General features: G+C 49.8%; 1 protein-coding gene across 2 annotated transcripts in view; it reads right to left on the bottom strand.

Annotated features, from left to right (window-relative positions):
• The window catches only part of LOC123771433 (uncharacterized), a 910,720-nt gene that overhangs the window by 108,815 nt on the left and 774,148 nt on the right, over positions 1–27,757 (bottom strand). For both annotated transcript variants that reach the window (XM_045763937.2, XM_045763939.2), the window contains exons 18-19: positions 15,465–15,589; positions 15,196–15,358 (exon numbers count right to left, since the gene is read on the bottom strand). In XM_045763937.2, the coding sequence (XP_045619893.1) occupies positions 15,196–15,358; positions 15,465–15,589 (288 nt within the window). The remainder of the gene's footprint in view (positions 1–15,195; positions 15,359–15,464; positions 15,590–27,757) is intronic.

Here is a 27,757-nt window from a genome sequence, read left to right as displayed (position 1 = left end):
CTGAAGCGACTCTGCTAGCACCGCATGATAAGAGGCAACAGTATTCGGCATAAGATGATGGTCCTGGAACAACCACAAGAAAAAGGACGACACCCAAACCAAAAGTGAAGTACAAGGACGAAGAGTCGAAAAGAAACGGAAGGACCGCCAGGAAACTTCATACTGCCGTCGAGACGAAGTCCACAGGTGGGACACCATCAATGAAGCCACCTAATCACCTTACAAATGGTGATAAACTTGAGTAATAAATACCAAACACTAAGACTTGAGGAGAAGAGCGAACCAGTCTTGTAACATTCCGGGCCAATTTTCTGAAAGAGGCGGATCCGTCGAAAAACCTCCTAGGTCGGACACCAGGCAAGCAGCGCCTGAAACTACGGCTGGGCCGGCCGCCACGGGGCCAAAAGGACTACACTCCCTTAGTAAGTCTCCAAGCGAGCCAGGACCTGGAGCAACAGCTGAACCAGGGGAAGAAGAACAGGGAACCCCCACCTCGACTAGTCCTGTCGGAAGGCGTCGATCCCGACGGCCTCACAGTCGGGGAAGGGTGCCACATATACCGGAAGACGCCTTGACAACGCCGACGTGAAAGGTCCACCTCCGGGTGCCCGCACGTCTGGCAGAGTGTCTGAGTCGGCATCGACCGTCCATTCAGTGGACAGGGAAACGAACCGGGACAGGCCATCCACCAGGATGCTGGACACCCCCCAGACGTGAACAGCCAGGAGTGCCAAACTGCAAGAACTCAACAGACGAGTCACCTGAAGAGACCACCCCCAAAGGGCCAAGGACTGCATTGAACCCGCTCAGTTCAGGCAATGAACCACCGGGGAGCAGTCCAAATGGAGCCAGATCGTCGATCCGCTGGCGACCCAAACCCTCCGAAGTGCAAACCACACTGCCGCGAACTCCCGCACTGTGCTGTGGGTCTGACAGAAGGATGGACCCCACTGCCCCTGGCCGACCTGGTGAGCACTGGTCACAAAGTGCTAGTCTTGAGAGACGACATCCGTGAACACATCAAGCGAGGGCTCAGGTAGGCGCCAAAGCATGGAACCCCAAAAAACCAGAAGAGTAAGCCAGCGACGCAACAACCGACACAAGGCCCCCAGGAGTCGAACCCAGCGATCATGAGAAAGGCAGAAGGGACGTTCCCAAAGAACCAGAACAGCCAACAAAGCCAAACCCGACCCGATGGGTAGACCATCATCGCAAAGTTCAGGCTCCCGCGCAGACCCTCGAGCAACCGCTGGGTGACCCGGGAGCCCCCAGAAACAAGCGCATGCGGGACCGCAGCCGAAGGAGAGAGACTGGAGGAAGAGACAAGGAAGCGGTCCTAGTGTTCCACACAAGACCCAGCCAGGTCCGAACCTGGAAGGGAACCAGATGAGACTTCCGCCAGTTCACCAGGAACCCTAACCCGGCTAGCTGGGAAAGCACCAAACCCCTGGCAAGCACACACAAGGACCCACTGGGATCCCAAACCAGCCAGTTGTTGAGGTAAGCCAACACCCGAACACCTAACAGACACAGATGGGCCACCATTTCCCAGTTAAGGCGTGTGAACATGCGAGGTGCCAGGTTCAATCCAAAAGGGAGACAACAAAAGTGGTAACTCTGATGCCCGAAATGAAAACCGAGCCAGTCCCTGAGCCCTGGATGAATCTGGACATGCCAATACGCATCCTTGAGGTCCAGAGACACCATCCAAGCACCCAGCTCCAACAGAAGCCAGACCTGGGACAGAGTGGTCATCCAAAATGAGGGGCAAAAAAAACAGGGGTTTAGATGGGACAAGTCCAGAATGAACCGCAGGTCCACACAGTCCCGTTTCAAAACCGGAAACAGGCGGGAAACCCACCTGAAGGACGTCATCGTTTCGACCACGCCCAAGCACACCCAATCTAAGACAACCTAACAGAGCGCAGAAGAAGAGGCCTGCCCTGCCATCCCTGAACCCCCCGTCAGAGGAGGAGGAGCCATCCAACGCCACCGAAGGCCACGAGAAATGACCCAAAAAGCCCACGAATTGTGAGACCAGGCATAAGCAAACAGAGCAAACCTCCCCCCCCCCCATCGTTCCATCAATGGGGCAAAACGTGAGAGGGCCGAGGCCCCTTACAAGAAGCCGCCCTGCGCACAGAGTGAGCACCGCACTGACCAGGAGCAGCCGAGACCGAAGGTGGCACCAGCTCAGAAACTGGCACCTGTGGCCGACCCTGACAAACAGAACCGTTGGTCCTGGCATGACCCCTCCAGGAGGAACCCATCCCCAGAGAACCCACCAGTCGGACATTGGGCGGCAGCTGGAGGAAGCCGCTTGTAAATATATTGTTCGACCGCAGAAGCCGCAAACAACAAAGGACATAAGGGAGAAGACGATCGAAGAACCAGGGCCCAAGCGAATTCCAAGGAAGAAGCGAGCACCACCTGCTGACACGTGAGGTGCGCCAGTTAAAAACCGCAACAGCGCACCCGGCAGGACCGACGCAAACAGCTTCAAAAGCGCAGACAACGCACAAGCAGCCAAGACCAAGGTGCCAGACCAGGAACAGACCTAAACACCTCCACATCCTCCACAAGCCAATCAGAAGACAGCTCAAGGAGAGAAAAGAAATGCAGGCCTGAAGCTAACGAACCCTGCACGCACAAGTCCTCAGCTACAAGCGCAGCTGGCAGGGAAGAAACCTGCACATGAACCTGAACCGTGCCAACATCCCGCAGAAGAGCCAGAGTGAAAAGGCACTCATTAAGGTGTGCAAAGTCATCCCCCAGGTAAACCTAGAACACAGTCAACGCCTCGTGCCACTTAAGCGTGCGAGTACAACAGAAGGGGTCCCAAGCATCCAGCGAAAACATTGGGCAGTCCGCCAGCCAGGACGGCTCCGGAACCTCGTAACGAACCCATGAGGGCCTCCAGCCGCGGCCTGGGACAACAACGTGTCAACTGTACAGCCTCTGGGACCCTCACCCTTAACCGTGCGATAAGTACTGACCATACAGTAGAACAAATAAACATATATATTGTTACAAATATACGGTATACATATAATATTATATATATATATATATATATGTCGTACCTAGTAGCCAGAACACACTTCTCAGCCTACTATGCAAGGCCCGATTTGCCTAATAAGCCAAGTTTTCCTGAATTAATATATTTTCTCTAATTTTTTTCTTATGAAATGACAAAGCTACCCATTTCATTATGTTTGAGGTCAATTTTTTTTTATTGGAGTTAAAATTAACGTAGATATATGACCGAACCTAACCAACCCTACCTAGCCTAACCTAACCTATCTTTATAGGTTAGGTTAGGTTAGGTTAGGTAGCCAAAAAAGTTAGGTTAGGTTAGGTTAGGTAGGTTAGGTAGTTGAAAAACAATTAATTCAAGAAAACTTGGCTTATTAGGCAAATTGGGCCTTGCATTGTAGGCTGAGAAGTGCGTTCTGGCTACTAGGTACGACATATATATATATATATATATATATATATATATATATATATATATATATATATATATATATATATATATATATATATATATATATATATATATATATATATATATATATATATATATATATATATATATATATACAACAAAACAAGGCAAAATGGGAGTAAATAAACAAATTTGTGGCCACTGTAACAACTCCTTAAAGTCGAAGGCAACGGGAATTGAGTGTTATATCTGTAAGAATAGATTTCATTCGGCTTGTACAGGAGTGAGTAACACTACGGCACTGAGAGCTGGCCACTTGCTCTGGGTGTGTAAAAATGACCTGCCAGCTTGGAATATCCTAAAAAACCTTCTAGATAACATGACGCATGAACGGAAAACATTGTTCATTGAAAGCCTACCAGCCATCCAAAAGGAGTGGAAAAGGAACAACAATAATTCTAATATACCAGGGGCGGAGGCTATAGTCAGGGATGAAACTGAGGCTGAAACTCAGGAAGTTGTAAACTCTGACTCAGTAGGCCCGGATGTAGATGACAGTAAACTAGAAAGTGTAACAGACAGCACTGACAGCTCGATAGGTACAGACACTAACGAACCATACTGGAGGCCCAGTATGGAGACGAACCTCATAACAAACCCAGTTTGGAGACGAAGACCCAAACCTGAAGCAAGACGGATACTTTATAGAGTCATACTCTGGGTCGCGCAGGAGGTAAGCCACAATGGCCACCCGCACCTCAGCTGGAGAGACGCCGGAAGCCGAAAATCTCCGGAAGGATGGAACCGCAGGGACACGGAACCGAACCCAAATCCAACTCATATGCAGAGGGGGGGAAAGGAAAACCCCACTCCTTGTAACAGCAAGCCCTGCTCAGAGGATTGTAAAACCCAGATGAGGTCCAATGGGGCCCAAGGCCCCAAAGCCCTGACCTCACAAGAAAAAGCCGTGGCGGCTGGAATAGCAGGAAGAGGACGGGGCCACTGGTCAGACCCTGGAGCTACGGCTGGAGGAACAAACTCGAATGCCTCAGTAGCCACCCTGAAAGGGGCAACCCTCAAAACCGCCCAAGTCTCAGAAACCTCTAAACCCTGCCCCGACCCCAAAGCCTTCAGACGCTTATGAGCCGGAAGCAGGGGGGGAGGAGACCGAATGAATCACTGCAGGGGAAGAATGAGGGGACGTGGACAGAACCAAGGCGGAAGCGAACAACATCCCCAAATCCGGGTCCCAATAAACAAAACGGGGCAGCCTCGGGGCATCGGGGGAAGCAACCAACCTAGCGGGCTGCAACAACCTAAACCTATATTGCAACGCACCAGCCACCTGCAATCGAATAATGTCATCAGCAGATTGGATGAACTGTGTCACAAACAAGCAACAAAGCTCGCAGGACTCCGGGTCGAATATGGCACCGACCCAACAGGCAGCATGACCGAGGCAAAAACAATGATCGTCGCCCTGAGACAAGGGGACAGAGCAACCCTCAAACTCACAAAAGCGAGAGGAGACTCAGGGGTCTCATCCATTGGACCCGATTGCACCCTGCGGGGTTTCCCAGGGCCCCTAGACTGGGTCTGTTAAGGTTAATCCCAGGCAGGGTACTGCTAACCGGCGCCGAAGCTACCAATCAACACTGCTAATGCTGAACCCCCAGGACGTGTCCACTCACGAGGACGAAGCAGGGGGTACCACCAAACACTACAACCCTAGTATAAAGGGGTTAGGAACACCAAGGCAGACCCGCCCCCCCCCCCAGGCAGAAACTAAAAGTTAAGAAAAACTTCGCAGGAAGACAGCGTACCCATAGGTAACAGAGCCGGCCGCTGATATAGGTGAAAACTAGCTACACAGTATCCCATGCCCCTACCAGTGCAAAAATTACCACTTACCCCAAGTAAAACCAGAGAGGAAACCCCCCTAAAACACTCAGGGCGGTCAATCGTCAAGCAGCAAAAGACCAACAGAGGTAGACTCAAGGTGACTTGTGGAAGAGAACCGCAAGCCCCTAGGGTGGTACTTACAGGGCTGTCAGGGAAGGTGACCCTAAGCACATGCAGTCAGAGTATCTATGAATATTACTCCCAGCTTGCACACCATCATAAGAACAGTACTGTAACAGAGGACAGCACAACAAGACTCTAGAGCTGGAGCCACAACGACCAAGCCATATCCCATCAGCCGAAGAACTGCAGGGTGGATCGTCGGCGCGGGGGTCTGGGGCTGCCCCCTCCCTTTCCCAGGGAAGGGGCAGCTGTGCAAACATGCGGCGCTACTCGTGTGATGTCATGCTTGTTTGCTCGTTTTCAATTGGGGAGTTCTGTCCACTCGTTCGTCTGTTTTCGGCCTTTTTAACCAGAATAGGGGTTTGTTTAGGGGCGCTTACCTTTCTGGATGCCTGTCCCGGTCATTGGTAGATATAGAATGCTCCAAAATCACATGTGCATGTCTATAGGCCATTGCTCCTCATGCCTCTCTGAGGGGGGCCAGGTTCTGGCTCGTGGTCCCTAGTAGGCCAAGAACTCCATCCACATCGACCCTAACCAAAGTTAGGGTTATCCATATCAGCCTGAATAGCTCCGGGGAGCCATAGGGGCTTCCCCCAGAAACCCCAGCAGATGGTGCAACCACAATGTCCACTAAAAACCACCCACCTCATACCACTGTTTAATGATCATCATCCATCTTCCCAAACCTCAAGACTACTTAGCATGAGAATTACTTCTGCATCTTTAGTATGTTCTGTTCAGTACTGAACTTTCTTTGCTTTCACAACACCATTAGTACAATCAGAATACTTAAGCATTATTTAACAGGCTATACAGTAATAATATACTGTACACAGTTTATGTTTTCTTTTAAGAATCCAGGACCCAGATTCACAAAGCAGTTACGCAAGTACTTACGAACGTGTACATCTTTCCTCAATCTTTGACAGATTTGGTTACATTTATTAAACAGTTTACAAGCATGAAAACTTCCCAATCAACTGTAGTTATTGTTAAAAACAGCCTCCTGGTGTTTCAGAGATCATTAACTGTTTAATAATTGTAAACAAAGCCGCCAAAGATTGAGAAAAGGTGTACAGGTTCATAAGTGCGTGCGTAACTGCTTCGTGAATCTGGCCCCAGCTTTCTACAGGGATGTATCATAACCCATGGACACTTCACTAGAAACAAATATTGATTTGATATTCCAAGAGTGTGACTTAACCAAAGCAGAAATGCTCTGCAAATCAAGGGTCTGAAAATATGGAATGATCTACCTTATCACATTCTGTCCTCTCAACCAGTCTAAAAGAGAACTACCTGATAAACTCTATGTAACCTACATAACTTCCTCAGAGTCATCATATGTTTTGCTGTTAAAGACCATTAATTACTGAACCTGTACTACTGCTGTTATCTGCTAGGTAAAAATTTATTACAAAAATGTATTCCTTCTGTTAATGCTGTAAATTGAATAAGTTCCGTTGCAAATTTTGTTGTTCCAATCATTATGTAATAATTGTCATTTTATTTCTATTCATCTACTTCAATTCATTACTTTTTTATATTTAGTTTTAAGTCTTTTAGTTTTCCCCATTTTATGCCAGAAACACTGTATTACCAATTACCATGTAATTTTAACACTTTGATGTTCTGGGCGCGCATGTGCCACACTACCCTGGGTGGGTTAGGGCATTCCGCGGGAGCGTGCGGTAATTCTGAAAAGTGTATAATCTTTTAGACTTTGTTACCTCAATTCTCGTCCTAGGTCTTTCATTTTGATATCATTGTGATCGCAATAGAATTCTCTACAGGACTAAAGGCATATTAGGTCCAAATGCCCAGCGTACCATCCGCAACAAACAGAGAAAGTGAGAGCGTGTTACCCGGGAGCGCGCAAGAGCGATAAAATGTGTACACTACTTTCACTTTGGTCACCTCAATTCTCGTCCTAGGTCTTTCATTTTGGTATCAATGTGTTCGGAATAGAATTCCCAACAGGAATATATGCATATAATGTCAAAAACAGCGCCGCGCTCCACCCACCCACAAGATGAAAGTTACCAGAAAGAGAGTGCTGCACCACCCCAAGGCGCCTCTCATTACAATAGAGCGCGCGGTCATACTGAAATGTGTATGCTCTCTTCCACTTTGTCATCTCAATTCCTCGTCCTAGGTTTTTCAATTTGGTATCAATGTGTTCACAATAGAATTCTCTACAGGACTAAATACGTATAAAGCCCAAAAGCTAGGAGAGAAAGTGAGAGCGTGTTACCAGGGAGCATGCAAGAGCAATAAAATGTGTACACTCTCTTCACTTTGGACATCTCAATTCTCGTCCTAGATCTTTCCTTTTTGTGTCATTGTGTTCGCAATAGAATTCCCTACAGGAGTATATGCAAATATAAATTCCAAAAGCCCGGTGTCCCACCCACAGCAAGCAGAGAACGTGATGGTGCGTTACCGCAGTGAGCGCTAATAAAGAACAATAAAATGGGTATACTCTTTTCAACTTTGTTACCTCAATACTGGTCCTAGGTCTTTCATTTTGGTATCAATGTATTCACAATGAAATTCCCTACAGGTGTGTATGCATATAATTTCCAAAACTGCAGCGTGCCAATCCCGAAACTGTCTCCAATTTGCCGCCAGAAATGACGCAACATTGTGTCGTTACTGGACTACCCCCCGAGTAAAAAAACCAGCGTTGAATGTAATGAAACGCCATTTTCTGGGTGAGCCCCGGAGGCGCCCCGGAGGCTCCCTGGAGCTTATCGGGTTAATGTTTGTTATATTATTCCGGGACATTAGCTAAGGGAGCCGGTCGGCCGAGTGACAGCACGCTGGACTTGCGATCCTGTGGTCCTGGGTTCGATCCCAGGCGCCGGCGAGAAACAATGGGCAGAGTTTCTTTCACCCTCTGCCCCTGTTACCTAGCAGTAAAATAGGTACCTGGGTGTTAGTCAGCTGTCACGGGCTGCTTCCTGGGGGTGGAGGCCTGGTCGAGGACCAGGCCGCGGAGACACTAAAGCCCCGAAATCATCTCAAGATAACTTCAAGAAGGAGTTCAAACCTACCAGGGACCAGCGCCAGAACCTGGCCCCTTCAGAGAGGTTTCAGGGAGCAATGGTCCTGGAAAACCCCCTTGTGGTTGGGGTTTTCCATATCTGCCATCGACCGAGGTTAGGCACCCAGAAAGGTTGGCATAACAAAACAAAACCCCACATGGTAAACAACTAAAACAAAAAAACGAACAGAGAGGTAGAAACTCCCTACAGTCCCAAGGAAACGCAAACATCACACTTTACTGCCGTGCCGATCGTCTGCGCAGCCCTCCCCGCCCTGAGAGGGAGAGGGGGGAGCCCCGGACCTACCGCGCCGGCTGCCTAGCTTCAGTTCGGAAGCTAAGCTTCAACCAGCGCGAAAAAAACACTGACCAGTGGGAGGGGTGCCAGGGGAGCCTCCGGGGCTCACCCAGAAAATGGTGTTTCATTGCATTCAACGCTGGTTTTCTGTGGGGAGCCCCTACGGCTCCCTGGAGCTTCATACCCAAAGAGAAGGAAAAGAAAGGGCTAACCCGGGAGGCGGCCGCCACAAACTCCGCAACTCGAAGCCGAAACATCAGGCTGCAACTTGCAACCCAAGGCAACAAGAACGCACAGGAGCAGACACGCATAAAGAATGGCCAGCCAAGAACCTGTGCGACCCTCAAATCCCTGCGCTCGAAATGAGCCCTAGACATCACCAATACAGCAGCAAAAGCTGCAAATGTCCGAACAGCATGGGCGCAAGGACAGACCGCAGGCTGGAAGACTGAAAAACTCTGCGGACAACCTGAGAGACCCAAGCCCTGAAACAGGGAACGAGGGGAACCGGAACATCCCAAAGCGCATCCCCAGACACTGTACGCAGGTAACGGCAAAAAGCGCAATCGGACAGCACAGGACGCACCCTCGGCCAAACCAATCAAACATCAAAAACCCAAGAACCCCTCCGGAAAGCAGCCGTCTCGACCGTCGCCAGGATGGAGAAAGGCTGCAAACGTACAAACTTACCACCAGTACCAAAGAGCAGAAACCTGAACCGAAAGGGCTACCACAAACAGAGGAGAAGATAAGAAGGCACCCTGATCAAGGACCAGGACGGCTCAGGCGACGCATGAGCAGGCCGGAGGTGAAACAAAACACGAGAAAGCGTACGAAACGGGGCAGAAGTGACGTCCACCCCGAACGTAAGCCGGAGCGGCTCCACTAGCGCCACACAAAACGAGGTGACAGTAAGAAACATCAAATAACTGTAGTCCTGAAAACCCAAGAAAGGACAAGACAACTCGATGCAAAGGAGAAGACAACCTACGAAGAGCAAGAAAAAGTGCATAAAAACACCAGGAATGTCATACTGTCGCCGAGACGAAGCTCGCAGGTGGGACACCGTCAACAAAGCCACCTGATCACCACAGAGATGGTGATACCCGTGTCAAAAAACCAAACGCGAAGAGCTGAGGAGAAGGCCGAACCAGTCACTTACAGGACCAGTCCGACCTGCCGAAAGAGGTGGAGCCGCGGGAAAAACGCCCCGGGTTCAGACACCTATCAAGCAGCGTCTGAAAATAAAGCTGGGCCGGCCACCAAGGAACCATAGGACTATTCTCGTGGGAATGGGCTCCAACCGAGCCAGAACCCGGTGCAACAGCTGGACCGGGAGAAGAGGAACAGGTACCACCACGACTAGTTCTGCTGAAAGGCATCCACCGTGAACGCCTCGCAGGCAGGTAAGGGCGCCGCATAAAATGGGCGACACCTAGACCACGCCGACTCGAAGATGTCTATAGCCAGGAGTCCATACATCCGTTAGAGCCAACGACATGAGTCGGCGACGACTGGCCAATCCGCAAACTGAGGAATGAACCGATACAGCTGTCCGCCAGGACTCAGAACACACCTCAGACATGAACATCACGGTTAGCCAAACCCCGAGAATCCAGCAAACGAGCCACTCTAAGGAACCAACCCCAAAGGTCAACACCTAAGAGAAATCCTGTGGTTCCGGAAACAAACCACCAGAGAACAGTCCGAATGGAGCTGAATGGTAGAGCACCGAGTGACCCAAACCCTCCGAAGCGCAAACCAGACAGCCACGAACTCCCGAACCATGCTGTGAGCCCGACGGACGGACAGACCCCACCATCCCTGGCCGACCTGGTGAGCACTGGTCACAAAGCCCCAGCCGAGAGATGACCCGTCCGTGAACACATCGAGCGAAGGCTCAGGGAGGTGCCAAGGCACGGAACCCCGAAAACCCCAAAGAGGAAGCTGGTGATGCAGCACCAACACAAGATCCCCGGAGTAACGAACTCAACGATTGCAAGAGAGGCGGAAGGGGAGTCTCCAAAGGAACCAAACAGACACCGAAGCCAAACCCGACCCCACTGGCAGACCAGCACATCGAAGTTCAGACTCCCGCACAACTGCTCAAGCAACCGCTGAGCAACCTGGGACCCCCTCATGAACAGCCGAAGGCAGGACCACAGCCGCAGTAACACTTCTGGAGGGAAAGACAAGGAGCGGCCCAAGAGGACTAAACAAGGCCCAGCCAGGTCCAAACCCGGGACGGAAACAGATTGAATGGCCTCCAGATCACCAGGAAACCAAACCCAGCGATCTGGAAAAAAACCACACCCATGGCGAGCAGACAAGCGGACCGACTGGAAGCCCACACCAGCCAGTTGTCGAGGTAGGCCGGACACCGAATCCCAAGCAGACTCAGAAAGGGCACCAAGATCCGGTAAAAATGCAAAAATACACCAAGTGCCAATTACAAAATAGGGAAGGCAACAAAAGCGGCAAGCCTGAAGACCCACCACCAATTGTGCCAGTCCCAGAAAACTGGAGAGGAATGTGCCAAGAATTGACCTAGAGGTCCAGGGCCACCATCCAGGCACCTGGCCCCAACAGAAGCCAGACAGGAGACAACAGTCCTCCGATGAGGGCATAGAATCCAGGGCGCAGACTGGAGAAGTCCAGAAGAACCGCAGATTCGACTGTCCCATGTCTGCAAAGAGCAGACGGGAACCCCAGAAGAATGGGGCTGAACGACTATATCCAACGCACCCACTAAGATTACATGACGATGCGCAGGGGAAGAAGCCCACCCTTCTAGCCCGGACCCCCCCAAAGGGGGAGAAGCCGTCCACCGCCGCCACCAGAGGTCAGAAGACAACCAAAAGCGCCCACTAACTGCGGGACCATGCGAGAGTCAACAGAGCAAGCTGCTCCCCCAGCGCCCCGTCAACAGAGAAGGGAACAGAGCCCCTTCCGAAAGAAAAAGTATACATACACATATATACACATCATGCATATACACATACACACAAGGTATGTTACATATACGTGTGCATGCACATACACATGTGCACACACACATACACGTGAAAAGAAAATTACAAGCCGCCGACAAGTGGGCAGAGAGCACCACACCGGCCAGGCGAAGAAGGCACAAAACTGCATCAAAAGGCCCACCTCGACAACAAAACCTCAAAGTCCCAGCACGACCACACCGGCCAGGCGAAGAAGGCACAAAACTGCATCAAAAGGCCCACCTCGACAACAAAACCTCAAAGTCCCAGCACGACCACAACATGTGCCAAGACCCAAAAAGATCAGTCTGCAAGCCAGGAAGACCCTGGAACTCCAGAAGGCAGAACCGCGTCACACACAAGGAAACAAAGCCCCCTGAACCCACAAAAGGGGCCCAAGAGGAAGAAACCTCTGGAACGAAACCAAAGAACCCAAAGGAATTGGAATCGAACCAGGGGGAGCCCAAACCACCACATTTGCCGGCGGAGATACACCACAGAAGGCAAAGCACAGCCCCCAGACAGAAACCCCCAGGGAAACTGTCAAAACAGACCAAAAACCGAGGGACAAGGTGTGGGAGCAAGAATAACAGCCAGGGACACAGCCCAAACCCAAGGGCCCAGACCCAAAACAGACAAAATGAAAAACCCGGTGTAAAATCAACACTCAAACTTTCCCAGAGGAACGGGAAACGGGCAGAAAACACCAGAAAAGCAAAGAGAAATGACAACAGGAGAATAAAACCCCTGAAAAAGGGTTAAAACTCACCCAAGATGCTCGCTCACACACCCAGGCGCATGTAAACAAACCACAACGCCGCCCTGGTGGCCACGCCGGGGAAACCAGCAGAAGAAAATGGCCACCAGAATAGAGGGCTGTGACTGACGCAAAATATACGAAAACACGCCAGCAAAAGTGGGAAGCAAGCAGACTGGATGGGCGAAAAACTCCGCCCAATAGCAGAAAACCCAGGCAGGGGCAAACCGCCCCAGAACTGCTAGCAGGCAACCCCCACAGCCCCGGGAACCCGCAACAGAGGCCCCGGGGCTGAGCCGTCCTCCAAGCCCTCCGCCCTTAAAGAAAAGGAAGAGTCCATGTGAAAGGCAGCAAGAAAGAGCCACTGGTAAGACCCAGAAGCCTTGACAGGAGGAACAGGCTCGAAAACCTCAGTCCCCAACCCGAACGGGGCAGCCCCTGAAAATCGCCCAAGTCTTGGCCCCAACTAAACCCCACCCCAACCCCGAAACCCGCAGACGATCCGGAGCCGGGAACAGGGAGGGAAAGGGGCGAACAGCACTTAACCAAAACGGGGCGGCCTCTGGGCATCCGAGTGGGAAACCAACCTAGCATGTTGCAGCAACCTAACCTAGCTTGCAACACAGATGCCGACTGTACTCTGAACAGTAATAACATCAGGAGAGTACTAGAGAACAAGCAGAGAATCTCTCTCGCAAGACTCCGGGCCAAGGTGTCAGTGACCCAACAGGCAGCATGACGGAGGTAAAAGTGGCGACTGTCTCCCGGAGACAAGGCCACAGCACACAGGGGCCTCGTAGCCTGGTGGATAAGGGGCCTCGTAGCCTGGTGGATAGCGCGCAGGACTCGTAATTCTGTGGCGCGGGTTCGATTCCCGCACGAGGCAGAAACAAATGGGCAAAGTTTCTTTCACCCTAAGTGCCCCTGTTACCTAGCAGTAAATAGGTACCTGGGAGTTAGTCAGCTGTCACGGGCTGCTTCCTGGGGTGTGTGTGTGTGGTGTGTAAAAAAAAAAAAAAAAAAAAAAAAAAAAAAAAAAAAAAAAAAAAAAAAAAAAAAAAAAAAAAAAAAAAAAAAAAATAGTAGTTAGTAAACAGTTGATTGACAGTTGAGAGGCGGGCCGAAAGAGCAAAGCTCAACCCCCGCAAAAACACAACTAGTAAACACAGCAACCAACGATCCCGTACAAGACGGGTTGGAACCCGGAAGACACATTCAATGGTCCACCGAGCCCGGACAGGGGTTTCCAGGGCCCGTAGGCTGACTGCTACGGGAAGCCAGGGCAAGGTGTTGCTATCCCCCACTATTAAGTGGGGGATAGCAATATTAAGAAACCCCAAAATAACAAGAGGGTAGAGGATAGCACTGAAAGCCTCTGTGACGAGTGCAATCATGGGGGCCTAGCAGAGGGCCACGAAACACTACCAGTGGAACTATAGCCATACTAGGCAGACCCCCACCAGGCATGAAAATAAAAGCAAAAGAAAAACCCCGCAAAAGTACACCTGGTTGATACCTGGTTTTCTGGTTGATACACCGTCTCCAGAGGCAACAGGAACCGGTCACCGCTTAGGTGGCAGGTCGTGCAACACCTTGACGCCCTAACCAGCACAATACCAGTCCCTACCCAGGGTCAAACAAAGGGCCCCAAGGCCCAGCTGGCCCCAAGGGCGAGGCAAATGCCGAGCAGCAAGAACCTCTATGGAATGGTTCCCGAACGCCCCAGGGAAGATAACCCTGTTACGCAGGGGCAGTACTCACAGGGCACTAAGGGAAGTCAGCCACTAAGCGCATGCAGCCCCAGCACTGATGAGGTACTCCTGGCCACCACACAACACAACACACGGCAGTGAACGCCACACAAGGCAAACACCGCCTAGGAAACTGAGGCCAGAGAAGCATCTATCCCGGTTGACATAACTTACGAACTGAAGCTAGGTAGCCGGCACGGTAGGTCCAGGTCCTCCCCCTCCCCCTCTCGGGGCGGGGAGGGCTGCGCGGACGATCGGCACGGCAGTAAAGTGTGATGTTTGCTTGTTTCCTTGGGATTGTAGGGAGTTTCTACCTCTCTGTTCGGTTTTTTGTTTTAGTTTTTTACCATGTGGGGTTTGTTTTGTTATGCCTACCTTTTTGGGTGCCTAACCCCAGTCGATGGCATATAAGGAAAACCCCCAACCACAAGGGGGGTTTTCCAGGGCCATTGCTCCCTGAAACCTCTCTGAAGGGGCCAGGTTCTGGCGCTGGTCCCTGGTAGGTCTGAACGCCTTAGCTAATGTCCCGGTCTAATATAACAAACATTAGCCCGATAAGCTCCAGAGAGCCGTAGGGGCTCCCCACAGAAAACCACGCAATGCTGCGTCGTTACCGAGCCAAAGTGTTAATTATTAATTCAGAGCCATTTGTCCCAACTGATATCGATAAATGGCAACTGATTATATCTGTACTAGTAACTGTACAGTACATAGTACTGTATAGTACAGTACATGTAACTGTACTATAGTTACATGTAATTCTCTGTAAATTTATCTGTATATATTGTATACAGTATATACAGTGTTGTTGTTAAATATTTAAATGAAACAGAGTAAAAACTTGGTAAAAGAAATAGGAAGCTTTCATGTTTCTTACCAGGGGAGTTATCATTATTTGGGTTTTCACCCTGGGGTCCTGTGGGCCCCGAGAAGGACCCCATACGGCGTCGAGTCATCCGAGGAGAGTTGCAGAGGGAGATCTCATCTTCTGAAGTCACTCCACCATTCTGCCAAGAATCCAGCTTTTTCCCTTTCTTACTCTGAATATAAAATGAATATTGTAAGCTGAGGTTATTTATAAAATGGAAGTATGTTGCTACATTAATTTATAAGTTTCATATCAGTAATTTATAAAATCTCCCTTACCTTATTGAGAGCCATTTCTACATATTTTCTCTGTGTGAAACCAGAACGAATATCTGAGAGAAGATTCTCCATAATGTTGACCTCTGTTTCTGAACCACTAAAGGAGCCTGGCCGAGGCTGTCCTCCTGTAATTCAACAAGTAATACCATATGTTCAGTAACAATATCAGAGGAAAATATATAAAATAAATACATTGCTATGAAAACCATAAAATATGAATGCTTTATTTTTCTTTGGCAAATATATTCTTTGAAAAATAAGTAAGTTTTTCATGCAAATGGATATGGTATTTTATGAATGGAGAAGAGAAATCATAGATAGATTTTATAATGTCACTGAACCCCCTGCCATAGGGTTGGGCAGAGTGAAGAAGCAATATATACTGCGTGTTACCAGAATATGTTGTTTTGGCCAAAGAGGGTGCAAAATAGAGGTGAGATCATTGATAGACAGATAATAATTTTTGATATGATAAAAAGATTGATAGGTACATCTACTGGTAGGTAGGTCAGTAGGTAGATAGATACATAGATAATAATTTTTTATTCAGGTAAAATCAGGTAAAAATCAGGTAAATAATAGTTGACAAACATCAGCTGGACAATGTTGAAATTTCAAAATTTGCATGTGAAAAAGATATGCGAGTCATGATTAACAATACCCAAATTGCAAGCAGAGTAGATGGGAAGATCCTTTGTGTTCACATTAACAACAAACAAAATTGCCATTGCCATATACAAGATATTACTAAAAAAGTTTATAAAACAGTAGGCATTTTCTCCAAAATCAGATACTATGTTCATAGCCCTGCCCTAGTTACTCTGTTATAGTCAATCAATTATCTATATCTCGCCAATGGTATCTGTGTCTGGGGATCCACCACCTTTAACCACTGCACTGCGTATGGCGCCTTTAGGCGCTGGATTGAGGGTGCAAAGAGCGCCATATGGCAATCGTAGGATTCAAAACTGGTGTGCGGTCACTTAGGTATGAGGTGGATGCCTGAAGGGAGACCCTCAGGCGCGGTCGCGTGCCAGATTCAACAAGCACGAGTTGCTACAAATATTTTTATGTTCATTTTTTCCCACAATTACAAATGCATTTGTTTTGTTTTTTTCTGGCTAATCCTATGTACAGGGGTACCTCTGTTTAAGAGTTTAATCCATTCCAGGAGACAGCTCGTAATCTGAAAACTTGTAAACTGAAGCTAATTTCCCCATAAGAAATATTGGGAAATGAATTAATCCGTTCCCGACTACCCAAAAACCTCACTTCAACTAAATTTTATACCTAACTCATCTAAATCTATACTACAAAAGTATTTTCAAGTTATTACTTACCCTTGCTGATGACTGCTGTTGGCGTATGGAAGATAGTGAGGAGGGGGGAGGAGGAGAGGTGTTTTGACCAGACCACACACTAGAAATTGAAGGGACGACGACGTTTCGGTCCGTCCTGGACCATTCTCAAGTCGAGGTGTTACTGTTTGGAAGGGGAGTCCCCTTCCATTATAACATCAGGCAGTGAGGACTTCACTGGTGTGCACACTCTGGCATGTTTTGCATGCATACCACCAGGACTTGCTTGTCTTACTAAGAATCTGTCTAAAGACACTTGTTTTTTCCTACATTCTAACACTTGTCTGTAGTAAGATATCACATTGTCATTTAAAAGGTCAATGTAACGGCCTGCTACAGCTTTATCTGGGTGAGTTTTTTTTACTAAACTTTGCAGTTCTTCCCATACTTCACACATTTTCTTTATGAAGAAGGGACATCTTTTACTGCCTCTACTCACAACAATTTTCTTAGGTTGAACCTTACCACTGGCTTTCTTGAAACCCATGGCGAGATATATAATACAGTAACAACTTTTATGCTCAAATGGCCAAAAATCCGACAAAAAACTGTAAATCCTTGTGAAAAAATCAGGCAGGATAGTCACTGGGCACGAGGCACTGGTAAACTGAGGCACGATCGCCGTGCCACCATGGGCTAGTCGGCCTGTACGCCGACTAGCGTACCAACACCCTCGTCTTCCGATGTAAATTTTCCAAGCAAATCCTGTTCGTATTCCGAAAAACTCGTATACAGGGACACTCGTATTCTGAGGTACCACTGTATATTGAACAGGTTTACAATATTCATGCAGTAAAACCTCCGTACTGTTCAAAGAAACTTTTACATGTATCACAAATGTGTCCACAAACACTGTTCATATTTTCCATATTACATGTTCAATTACAGTGGTACCTCGGAATATGAGTGTCCCTGTATATGAGTTTTTCGGAATACGAGCAGGATTTGCTCGGAAAATTTACATTGGATTACAAGCGTTGCCTCTGAAGACGAGGGTGTTGGGTACGCGTACAGGCCAACCTAGCGCGTAGTGACACGGCGATCGCCCCTCAGTTTACCAGTGCCTCATGCCCAGTGACTATCCTGCCTGAATTCTTCACCAGGATTTACAATGTTTTATTGGATTTTTGGTCATTTGACCATAAAAGTTGTTATTATATATCTCACCATGGGTCCCAAGAAAGTCAGTGGTAAGGATCCTGTTTTGCAGTTGGTTGAAGAGGTCCAAGCAACAGATTCTGACAACGTCTTCCCTCCTGTTATGGTGACGAAGCGGGCCACAGCTGCTCACCCGAAACCAGCTGCTGCAGCTGTTCCTCAAGATCCTCCGAGCCTCCCACCGAATCTCACAGTGCTGGAGTTCCATACGTTGCAGAGAGAGGATCCCTCCTTAACATCTTTATTCTTACAGGCTGAGATACAACCTAACGCCATCCCTCGTTTCATTATAGAAAATAAAGTGTTATACCAGCATTATAGAACCAGGAAATTGAAGGTGAACAACGATCGGGCCAACATCAAACAACTGGTAGTTCCCTACAGCCTACGATCAGATATCTTGTGTCTGGTCCGGGGATGTTGCTCACACTACGGCTTCTACAAGACCTGCAAGGCCCTGAAACAGGACTACTACTGGCCAGGTATGACTAGAGATATTAAACACCATGTCAAGAACTGTCACATGTCTCAGATGACAGGTAAGCCGAACGCTCCTCTATTAAAGACATTCCTAATACAGGTACCAGTGTCTTCTGAGCCGTTCAGCCACATCAACAACTATGACGAGCCTCTGTCCCAGACAGGCTCCGGTAATGGTCCTTTGTGTTCTATCCCGTGTTTTACCATCAGGTATTCTACAGCAGTTTCTGTCCAGAACAGTACGGCTGCTGACAATGTGAAACACCTCAGGAAGCAGTGCCCGCAGTACGGACACCACCAGGAAGATCAGAAAAACCAGTGTTGAATGTAATGAAACGCCATTTTCTGGGTGAGACACGGAGGCTCCCCGGAGCTTTACCAGGCTGATATGCTAATGCCAGACTTTGGCATCAGTCATGTGTATGGAGTTCTAGGGCCTACCGGGGACCACGGCCAGAACCTGGCCCCCTCAGAGAGGCAAGGGGAGCAATGGGCTATAGAAACCCCAGTGTGGTTGGAAGCATTCTATGTCTGCCATCGACCGGGTCAAGCATCCAGAAATGTAATCATTCCAAAACAAACCCCTATTCTGGTTAAAATTGCTACCTAAAGCCAAACTAGTAGATAGAACTCCCAACAGAAAACAAGCAAACTAGTATGACGTCACACGTCACCGCGCCGCTGTCTGCGCAGCTTCCCCCTCCCTGGGAGGGGGAAGGGGGAGCCCCAGACCTCCCACGCCGGCTATCCACCCATCAGTTCTGCGGCTGGATGTCAAAACACGGGAAAACCGCCGACCAGAGGGAGGGAGGGTTGCCGGGGAGCCTCCAGGTCTCACCCAGAAAATGGCGTTTCATTACATTCAACGCTGGTTTTCTGGGGGGGAGCCCCGTCGGCTCCCCGGAGCTAACTACCCACAGAGGAAGGTCAAAGGGACGGAACCGGGAGGCGGACACCACGCACCCCCCACAGAAGCGAGACAACCGGCAGCAAACGCCAACCCAAGGGGCCACAGCCCCGAAAAGTCCCTGGAACAACACGAGAACAACGAGCAGCAAGGCCCCCGTACGAACACCAAAGATCCATGCCCGAATGACCGCAAGGACACATCGCTCAGACGGCAGCGAGAGCAGCGAAGCCATGAACACCCCGGGCATGAGGGAAGAACACAGGCAGCTTAGCCGCAAGAACACGGCTGACAACCTGGGACACCATCACCCGCGAAACGGGAAGAACAGAACCGGATCAACGCAAAACGCGCCCCGGACACAGATACCGTGGCACGCCAACAACAGCGGAGGGCCGCCACTGAACACAAAACACGACACACCCCCGGCCCGACCAACCAAGCACCAACAAACCATGGACCCCTCCAGAATGCAGCAGCCCCACCCCGCGCCAGGAAAGATGGAGACTGCTGCCACCTAACAACCAAAACGCTAAAACCGAAGGAGCAAGAAAACTCAGCGACCCGACCCCCAGAAGCAAATGCCAAAAGGAAAAAGAGCCGACGAAAAAACAAACCAGAACCGAAGGGGCACTACCAACCGAGGAGAAGACAGAGCACGCTGACCAGAGACCAGGACGGTGCAAGCGGTGCACGAACAGGCCGGAGGTGAAACAAAGCATGAGACAGCTTACTAACGGTGCAGAAGCAAAACCAAGACCGAAAGCAAGCCGAAGCGTCTCCGCCAGTGCCGCACGAAAAGAGGCGACAGTATGTGGCAAGACGACGGCCCCCAATCCCCACCAGAAAACCAAACCGACGCTGACAAGAGTAACCACCTAAGAAGGGACAAGAAAAGGAAGGACCGCCAAAATACCCCATACTGCCGCCAAGAGAAGTACGCAGGTGGGACACCTACCACAAAGCCACCCGACCACCAACCAGAGGCGAGACCGCAAGGCAGATCGTAAGCAGCCCCGACAAGGCCCCTCCGAGCCCAGGAAAGGCGGAGCCATGGGAAGATCTCAGGCGCGACCACCGAAACCCAGGTGGCACAAGGAGATGGAACGTCTGCCGAACAGAAAAACTCCAAAGCAAGCAAGCCCGCTAGGAGTTCAGAAACGACGGGTCCGACGCGAGAAATTGCAAGACCCCGAAAAACCAACCGGCAGGGCAAGCTAGGAAACCAAAGAAGGTGGAAGGGTTGCCGCCAGAAACAGTACCCAAACCAAGGGGTACGAGCAACTGCAACAGACCGAGACAAAGAAGCACACCACAGGACACAGGCTGAAAAAATGCCCAAGAAGCCAAGGAACACACGCAGAACACCCCTGCGGCAGAGGAGGAAACAAGGGAACGCACAAGGAAATGAAGTGGTGGAAACCGACCCCCCCCCCCACATAGCAGCAAGTGCAGGCAAAACCGACCAAAGGAGATGCCAGGAAAACGAATGGGGAGAGGCAGGATGAAAGAGCTGAAGCACAAAAACCCCAGGAAAACAACCAAGGGTGGATAATCAGGCAGGGACAGAAAAACCCCATGCACATGAGAGGGCCAAGCCAGGGACCCGAAGACCTCGAAAAACAACAAGCAAACCCCCATACGCAAACCCTAGGCACAAAACAGCAGCAAAGTGCCACACCACTACCGGACACAGGAACAAGGACATGCCACTGCAAAACATGGTACCAATGCACACGTGCAGCAGCAGCAACAGGCACCCCCGCAATATGCAACATGTAAATAGCAACTCGCTTCTGCAAAGGCAGATAATGGAGCAGGCAGACCCCAGACAGGGCCAACGGAGACACGACAGAACCCAGCAGGCCCAGAAACCTGCACACCAGGCAACCGACGGCGGAGAACTCAGCTCGATACCTGCTGGATACCTTCTGGGAGGTCATTCACACCCCAAGCCCGGCCCGAGGCTAGGCTAGACCGGCCAGAGGGTGGCTCACCAGGCTTGGAGCAGCCCACAGGCTCACATACACCCCACAACCAGGATGGGCTGGAACTTCTATTCGAAAACAGGCTAGTGTGCCCTGGAAGTCCACGGACGTACCGGCAATAAGGCGTATGCTCGCAAGTAGGTCGTGGAACAACCGCAGACCTCTGATGGTTATACAGTGTTCCCCGATTGTGCCTATAGCACCACTGCACTCCACTGGTACTATCCCGCAAGTTCTTTCAGATAAGCAGGACCCAAGAGCCAGAGCTCAAACCCTGCAAGCACAACCAGGAGAGCCCTACCAGGTGAGTACATAACCAGCACCACAACCCACACACCTCATAACACGAAAAAAGGTGGGTCCCCTGAATGACTCTAGCATGGGTTGGACATGCACATGAGTGGGACTGGAAGGGTTGAAAAAGGGACAGTCACTGGTGTGCGAACGGTCTCAGTCGTACAAAAATATACCTAATTAAAGACAGGTATATAAACATCTCCGCATCCAGCGCCCGGCCAAAAGACACCAGACCGCAGAAACTCACCGGTCGAACAGAGGCACGAACGTGACACGACTCAACCGTGCCCAGAAGATCCTGGGAGCACCACCAGGTGAAGACGCCAGAGCCGGACCCGCAGGAGAGCAGGGTAGAGGCGAAGGAGGCAGCCCAAACCCATGACACAGGGAAAACCTCGGCGTCCTCCCACAGCTGGAAACCAGGACACCCCCGGAGTGAAGGGGCACATACCAAAGCAGGGGAGAAGAGCAAGAGGCGAAACACTTGAGAAAAAAAAGGGCGCAAAACACCAGCACTGAAACACACCTCCAGACCAAAAAAAACTCCATGGCGCATGCGCATGACACGCTAGCCGAACAGCACAACCCTCTCTGCGGGAAGGCGCCAACCAGGACTACTGCACTAGAAAAGTAGCCAAAAGAGGAAGCAAGAACAACAAAACCGGCCAACGAAGCGAAGACAGAGCCCAAAAAGGTACCCAACCGGGCCACAAGTAGCCCAACACGGCCACAAGCAGCCCAACAGGGCCACAAGTAGCCCAATCCGGGCCACTGGCCACAAGCAGCCCAACTGGGCTACAAGTAGCCCAAAATGGCAACCTGGACGAGGAGCCGACAGACGTTCCAATAATGCGGGAAGTAGCGAAAACCTTCCCGAACCCTTGAGAACACAGAAGCCAACACTAGTCCCGAAGGCACACAAAGGCGCAGGCGCACCTGAGACCAGAAGTCACGTAGAACCCCAAGAATGGGGAAACGTGACAAAAACACTATCCCAAAAAAGTGGGGGGGAAGCATCCACCCACAGGATGGAACCAACCGACTCAAAGGCCAAGGAACCGAGCCCGGGGAGGGGCGACGCCCAACAGCACGTACGGCGAGTGGGGAGGAAAGACCCTACTCCGCGTAACCACAAGCCCCACCTAAAGGGGGAGAAAAAACCCACGGGGTCCTACGGGGCCAAGGGCCCCAGAGTCAGCCCCTCCCCAGCCCCGGGAACTGACACGACAGACCTCGGGGCCGAGCCGTCCCCCCAAAGTCCCGGCCGTACCAGAAAACCGGGGCAGCCACGAAAACACTAAGGAAGGGAGCCCACTGGCAGACTCTTACAACACGGCTGGAGGAACAGGCTCAAATGCCCCAGTCACTACCCCGGAAGGGGAATTCCCCGAGACTGCCCGAGTCTCAACACCATCAAACCCCACCCTGATCCTACAGACGGTAAGGAACCGGATGCAGGCAGGAAGGGGGATCCAGGGGAAAGACAAGGGGGCGTGGAAGGAACCGAAGCAACCAACACCCCCAAGTCCCAACACGAACCAAAATGGGGCAGCCCCGGGGCTCGCGGGGAGTAAACCACGAGAGCGTTGCCACCACCAAGGCTCAAAGTGCAATGCCCCTGCTGCCCGCACCTGCTTATTCAGCACAACTGGGTAACCGAGCCACAATGAGCAACAAAACTCGCAGGACTCCGTGTCAAAGGTGTCACCGACCCCACAGGCAGCAGACGGAGGCAAAACAGAGAGTCACCCAGAGACAAGGGGTGAGAGCAACCCTCAAACTCGCTGGAAGAGAAGGGGGACTCTGGGGTCACATCCATCAGACCCACGCGCCACCAGGGGTTTCCCAGGGTCCCGAGCGTTTACTATAAGAGGACTCGCGCTCAGGTAATCCCAGGCAGGGTACTGCAAACCGGCGCCCAAAGCTACCAAACAACTTTCTAAGAGCTGAACCCCCGGGACGTGTACACTCACGGGGACCTAGCAGGGGGTACCACCAGAAAATACTCAGAACACAAGGGACACAAGGGGCAAGAACGAAGGCAGACCCCCCCACCAGGTAGATAAACAAAAAGAAAAAGAAAACCCTGCAAGAGGACAGCGTACCCAAGCGGAACAGAGCCGGCCGCCATGATTGGTAAAGACAAGCTGCACAGTACCTGCGCCCCACCAGTGCAAAACTGCCCCTTACCCTAAGGCGAACAAGGGAGACAGAACACCCAAGCACACAAAGAGCGGCCGAAAACCAAGCAGTAAACGGCCTAGCAGGGGCAGGACCCAAGGAACTTGTGGAAGGTGGCCCCAAGCCCCAAGGGCAGTACTTACAGGGCACCTAGGGAAGGGAACCCAAGGTGCATGCAGCCCGAGTACTGGAGACTCATTCTGGCTCACGCACCACCTAGAAAACAGACACCACACTCTAGGTACAGTGCTGAAACAACTACTGGAGCTGGAGCACATAACCGCTGCCTATAGCATCAGCCGAAGAACTGATGGGTGGATAGGGAGGTCGGCGTGGGAGGTCTGGGGCTCCCCCTTCCCCCTCCTGGGGAGGGGGAAGCTGCGCAGACAGCGGCGCGGTGACGTGTGACGTCATACTAGTTTGCTTGTTTTCTGTTGGAGAGTTCTATCCACTAGTTCGGCTTTAGGTAGCAATTTTAACCAGAATAGGGGTTTGTTTTGGAATGCTTACCTTTCTGGATGCTTGACCCGGTCGATGGCAGACATAGAATGCTTACAACCACACGGGGGTTTCTATAGGCCATTGCTCCCCTTGCCTCTCTGAGGGGGGCCAGGTTCTGGCTCGTGGTCCCCGGTAGGCCCTAGAACTCCATACACATGACTGATGCCAAAGTCTGACATTAGCATATCAGCCTGGTAAAGCTCCGGGGAGCCGACGGGGCTCCCCCCAGAAAAGTGTGATAACCCCTCCAACGACTTGAGTAAGACAAACAATATCACCGAGGTATTCTCTAATCCTTCTCGTTGTACTTGGTCTGACTACAATGGTTCTAAATTCTTGATCTGTTCCAACACCAGGAAAGATCCTTCTCTCTACGAACCAAATCCAAATAAACGTGCTCCTCCAGACAACTTTATCAGCCCTCAGCTAAAATATTGTAAGACAAACTTGCCTTCCATTGCATTTGAAAGGCGTAAATCCTTGTCTTGTACTAACTCCATTCTTGCCCTGACAGGTATTAGAAAACCTTCAGTCTTCTACCCTGGCGATAGGAACACCATCACACCACCGCGAGATGGGATCATGAACTATAGCTACAGTCATCACAGAGGAGCCACTCAACATCCTGCTCGAAGTGCAACACAATGTACCACCCAATCTACTAGGTTACAACTTCAACCTCACCTCGGACTTCAACATTCTTCAGTCCCTCCGACAGGATCAGTTCTCCAAACTTCGCTGAATCCTGCATCTTCATGTGAACATCATGTATCACAATCTCCTTCAGTTCCTATTGCTAACCCAGTTCTCCAATCAGCACTTGCTACGCTGGGTCTTGCATCAGAGGAACAATCTCACCCTCTCCTTGGATCACATTCTCGTCAATCTATTCAGCAGGCTCGATTCTACAGCAGATTCATACTTCACTGAGTCCTGCAGTGCTACTTCAACATCTTCAAGTACTATCTTCAGCTTCTGCAGCAGAGCCAGTTCACCAACCAACATTCACTGGGTCCTGTACCTGCAGAACTTAATCATCACCAACTTCATCAAAGACTCCAACAACATCGTCGCCGACGCACTTTCCAGAGTCCACAAGGTGAACTCGTCCACTCCTACTATTCTACACTCTGCTACAGTCAAATAGGCAATAGGAGCAGGCTTCGGGGGCGAGCTGTCATGATAAAATCTCTAGGAAGAAATTCGGCCTTCTCCATTATCGCCTATTCTACTCATTCACGTCTATGTAATCAAGAACTGCAGCCAAGAACAACAACAACAACTACTTCCAGATGTCTAGACAGTCTACCAGTCCCCCTCTTGCACGATGGCTCATCACCCCACCTCGCACCTGGGTCACTGGGAGGTCACGCCCTCCCAAACAAGCAGTTAAAGGAGCCGGTTCATAGTTTAAAGAAGACATCAGCGCCCTCTGGCCAGCCGATATTCTGTATATACAGGGCTACCAAGCTCTCCAAGATTCAGATTACTCCTGTGTGCTCAACTGAGTAGACCTGTTGACACATCTCGGTGTGGTAACAGATTTAGTCAGACTAGCTCATGGTATTCTGCACCATATATTATTTTGCACCTTAACCCTTTAACTGCGTAACGCGCCTGCAGGCCCAGGCTTCAGGTGCGCAACGCGCCTCCAGGTGTTTTTATTTTTCACGTTCCATTCAAAACTCCCGCGGATACATGGGGTTCACATCAGCTTCCTCAGGGCTCTTGTAAACAGACGCCATCTTTAAAAAAAATCATGGTCCACATTGCCGGGTGTCAGAGCCTCAGTAGCGAGTGAGCAACCAAGGCTGGCGCTCGCAGCATGAGCGCACAGGTCTGCTGTTCAGCGTGTGACCACAGCATCGCCTAATAATGTCAAAATATATATATAACCTGTATTATTTAGCCGTGATAGTATTATAGAAGAGCCTGGGTGGGATAATGACTGGGTACAATGTTCAAATATCAGTAATTCAATGCTGTTCACGATGTTCACAGCGCTAGCCACAGCACCACAGCATTATTTCGTCCATCTAGGAATCTTCAAACGACTTCTTAGGTTCCTTTTCAAAATAAACTTGTGGTCAATTATGCATTTACAGAAATTAGTGACCAGGATTGGCCCATACGAGGCAGCAGCTATTGGCCCATAGGAGGCAGCTGCTATTGGCCCATACGAGGCAGCTGCTATTGGCTGATACCAGGCAGCTCCTATTGGCCAATACGAGGCAGCTCCTATTGGCCAACATGAGGCAGCTCCTATTGGCCCATACGAGGCAGCTGCTATTGGTCCATACGAGGCAGCTGCTATTGGCCCATACGAGGCAGCTGCTATTGGCCCATACGAGGCAGCTGCTATTGGCCCATACGAGCTATTTTGGCGAGGGATGTGACGTCGTAATTGTAGCGTCGTCTGCTGTCTGCTGTGTGATTTCTCATGCAGTGTATGATGGCCACTGTACTGTTTGGACACAATACCGGCTTACTTGCATAGTTCTAGTAAATAAAACATGTAGATAAGTATATATAACATGTGTAAATAGTGCAATAAAAACAATGACAGTATGGTGGGAGGAGCTATGTTGGCGAGTAAGTTTAGGATTAAGAATGGGGAAGTTAGTTTAGAACAGGAATTTGTACAACTGGTTAGAAATGTTAAAAAAAAGAGATAAGGAAAGCAAAAAGAAACTACGAAGTTCGCATAGCAGGGCAAGCGAAGACAAATCCTAAAGGATTTTTTCAGTTATATCGAACTAAGACTAGGGAAAGGATAGGTCCATTAAAAACTAAGACAGGTCAAATAACGAATAATGACGAGGAGATGAGTAGTATTTTAATAAATATTTTGTATCTGTATTTACTAAAGAGGAACTTAACAATATGCCTTCAGCCAAACAAATATAAGTAGGTGGGGACGAGGACAGGTTGACTAGTTTAGCAGTTACCAGGGAGGATGTAATTAAACAAATAGTAAAACTAAAACCAAACAAATCCCCAGGGCCGGATGAAGTGTTTGCCAGGGTGCTTAAAGAATGCAAAGAGGAGCTTTCCGAGCCACTGTCTACCACATTTAATAAATCAATAGAGTTAGGTAGAGTGCCAGAGTTATGAAAAGTTGCTAATGTTATAACAGTTTTTAAGAAAGGAGATAGATCACTTCCATCTAACTATCGACCAATTAGCCTAACGTCTATTGAGGGAAAGTTACTCGAATCTATAATTGCAAATAAAATTCGTCTTCATCTTGAAAAACATAAATTAATACTGTAATTGAGTCGCAATATGGTTTTATAAATGGCCGTTCATGTTTAACAAATTTGTTATCTTTTTATTCCAGCATAGTTGAGGCAGTTGATAGTGGTAAGGATTGTGATGCTCTGTACCTTGACTTTAGCAAAGCTTTTGATACAGTGTCACATG

This window comes from Procambarus clarkii, chromosome 76 (genome assembly GCF_040958095.1).
Source record: "Procambarus clarkii isolate CNS0578487 chromosome 76, FALCON_Pclarkii_2.0, whole genome shotgun sequence".
Taxonomy (NCBI): Eukaryota; Metazoa; Arthropoda; class Malacostraca; order Decapoda; family Cambaridae; genus Procambarus; species Procambarus clarkii.
Note: the sequence above shows the minus strand (reverse complement) of the source record. Positions and strands in the feature narration are given on the sequence as shown.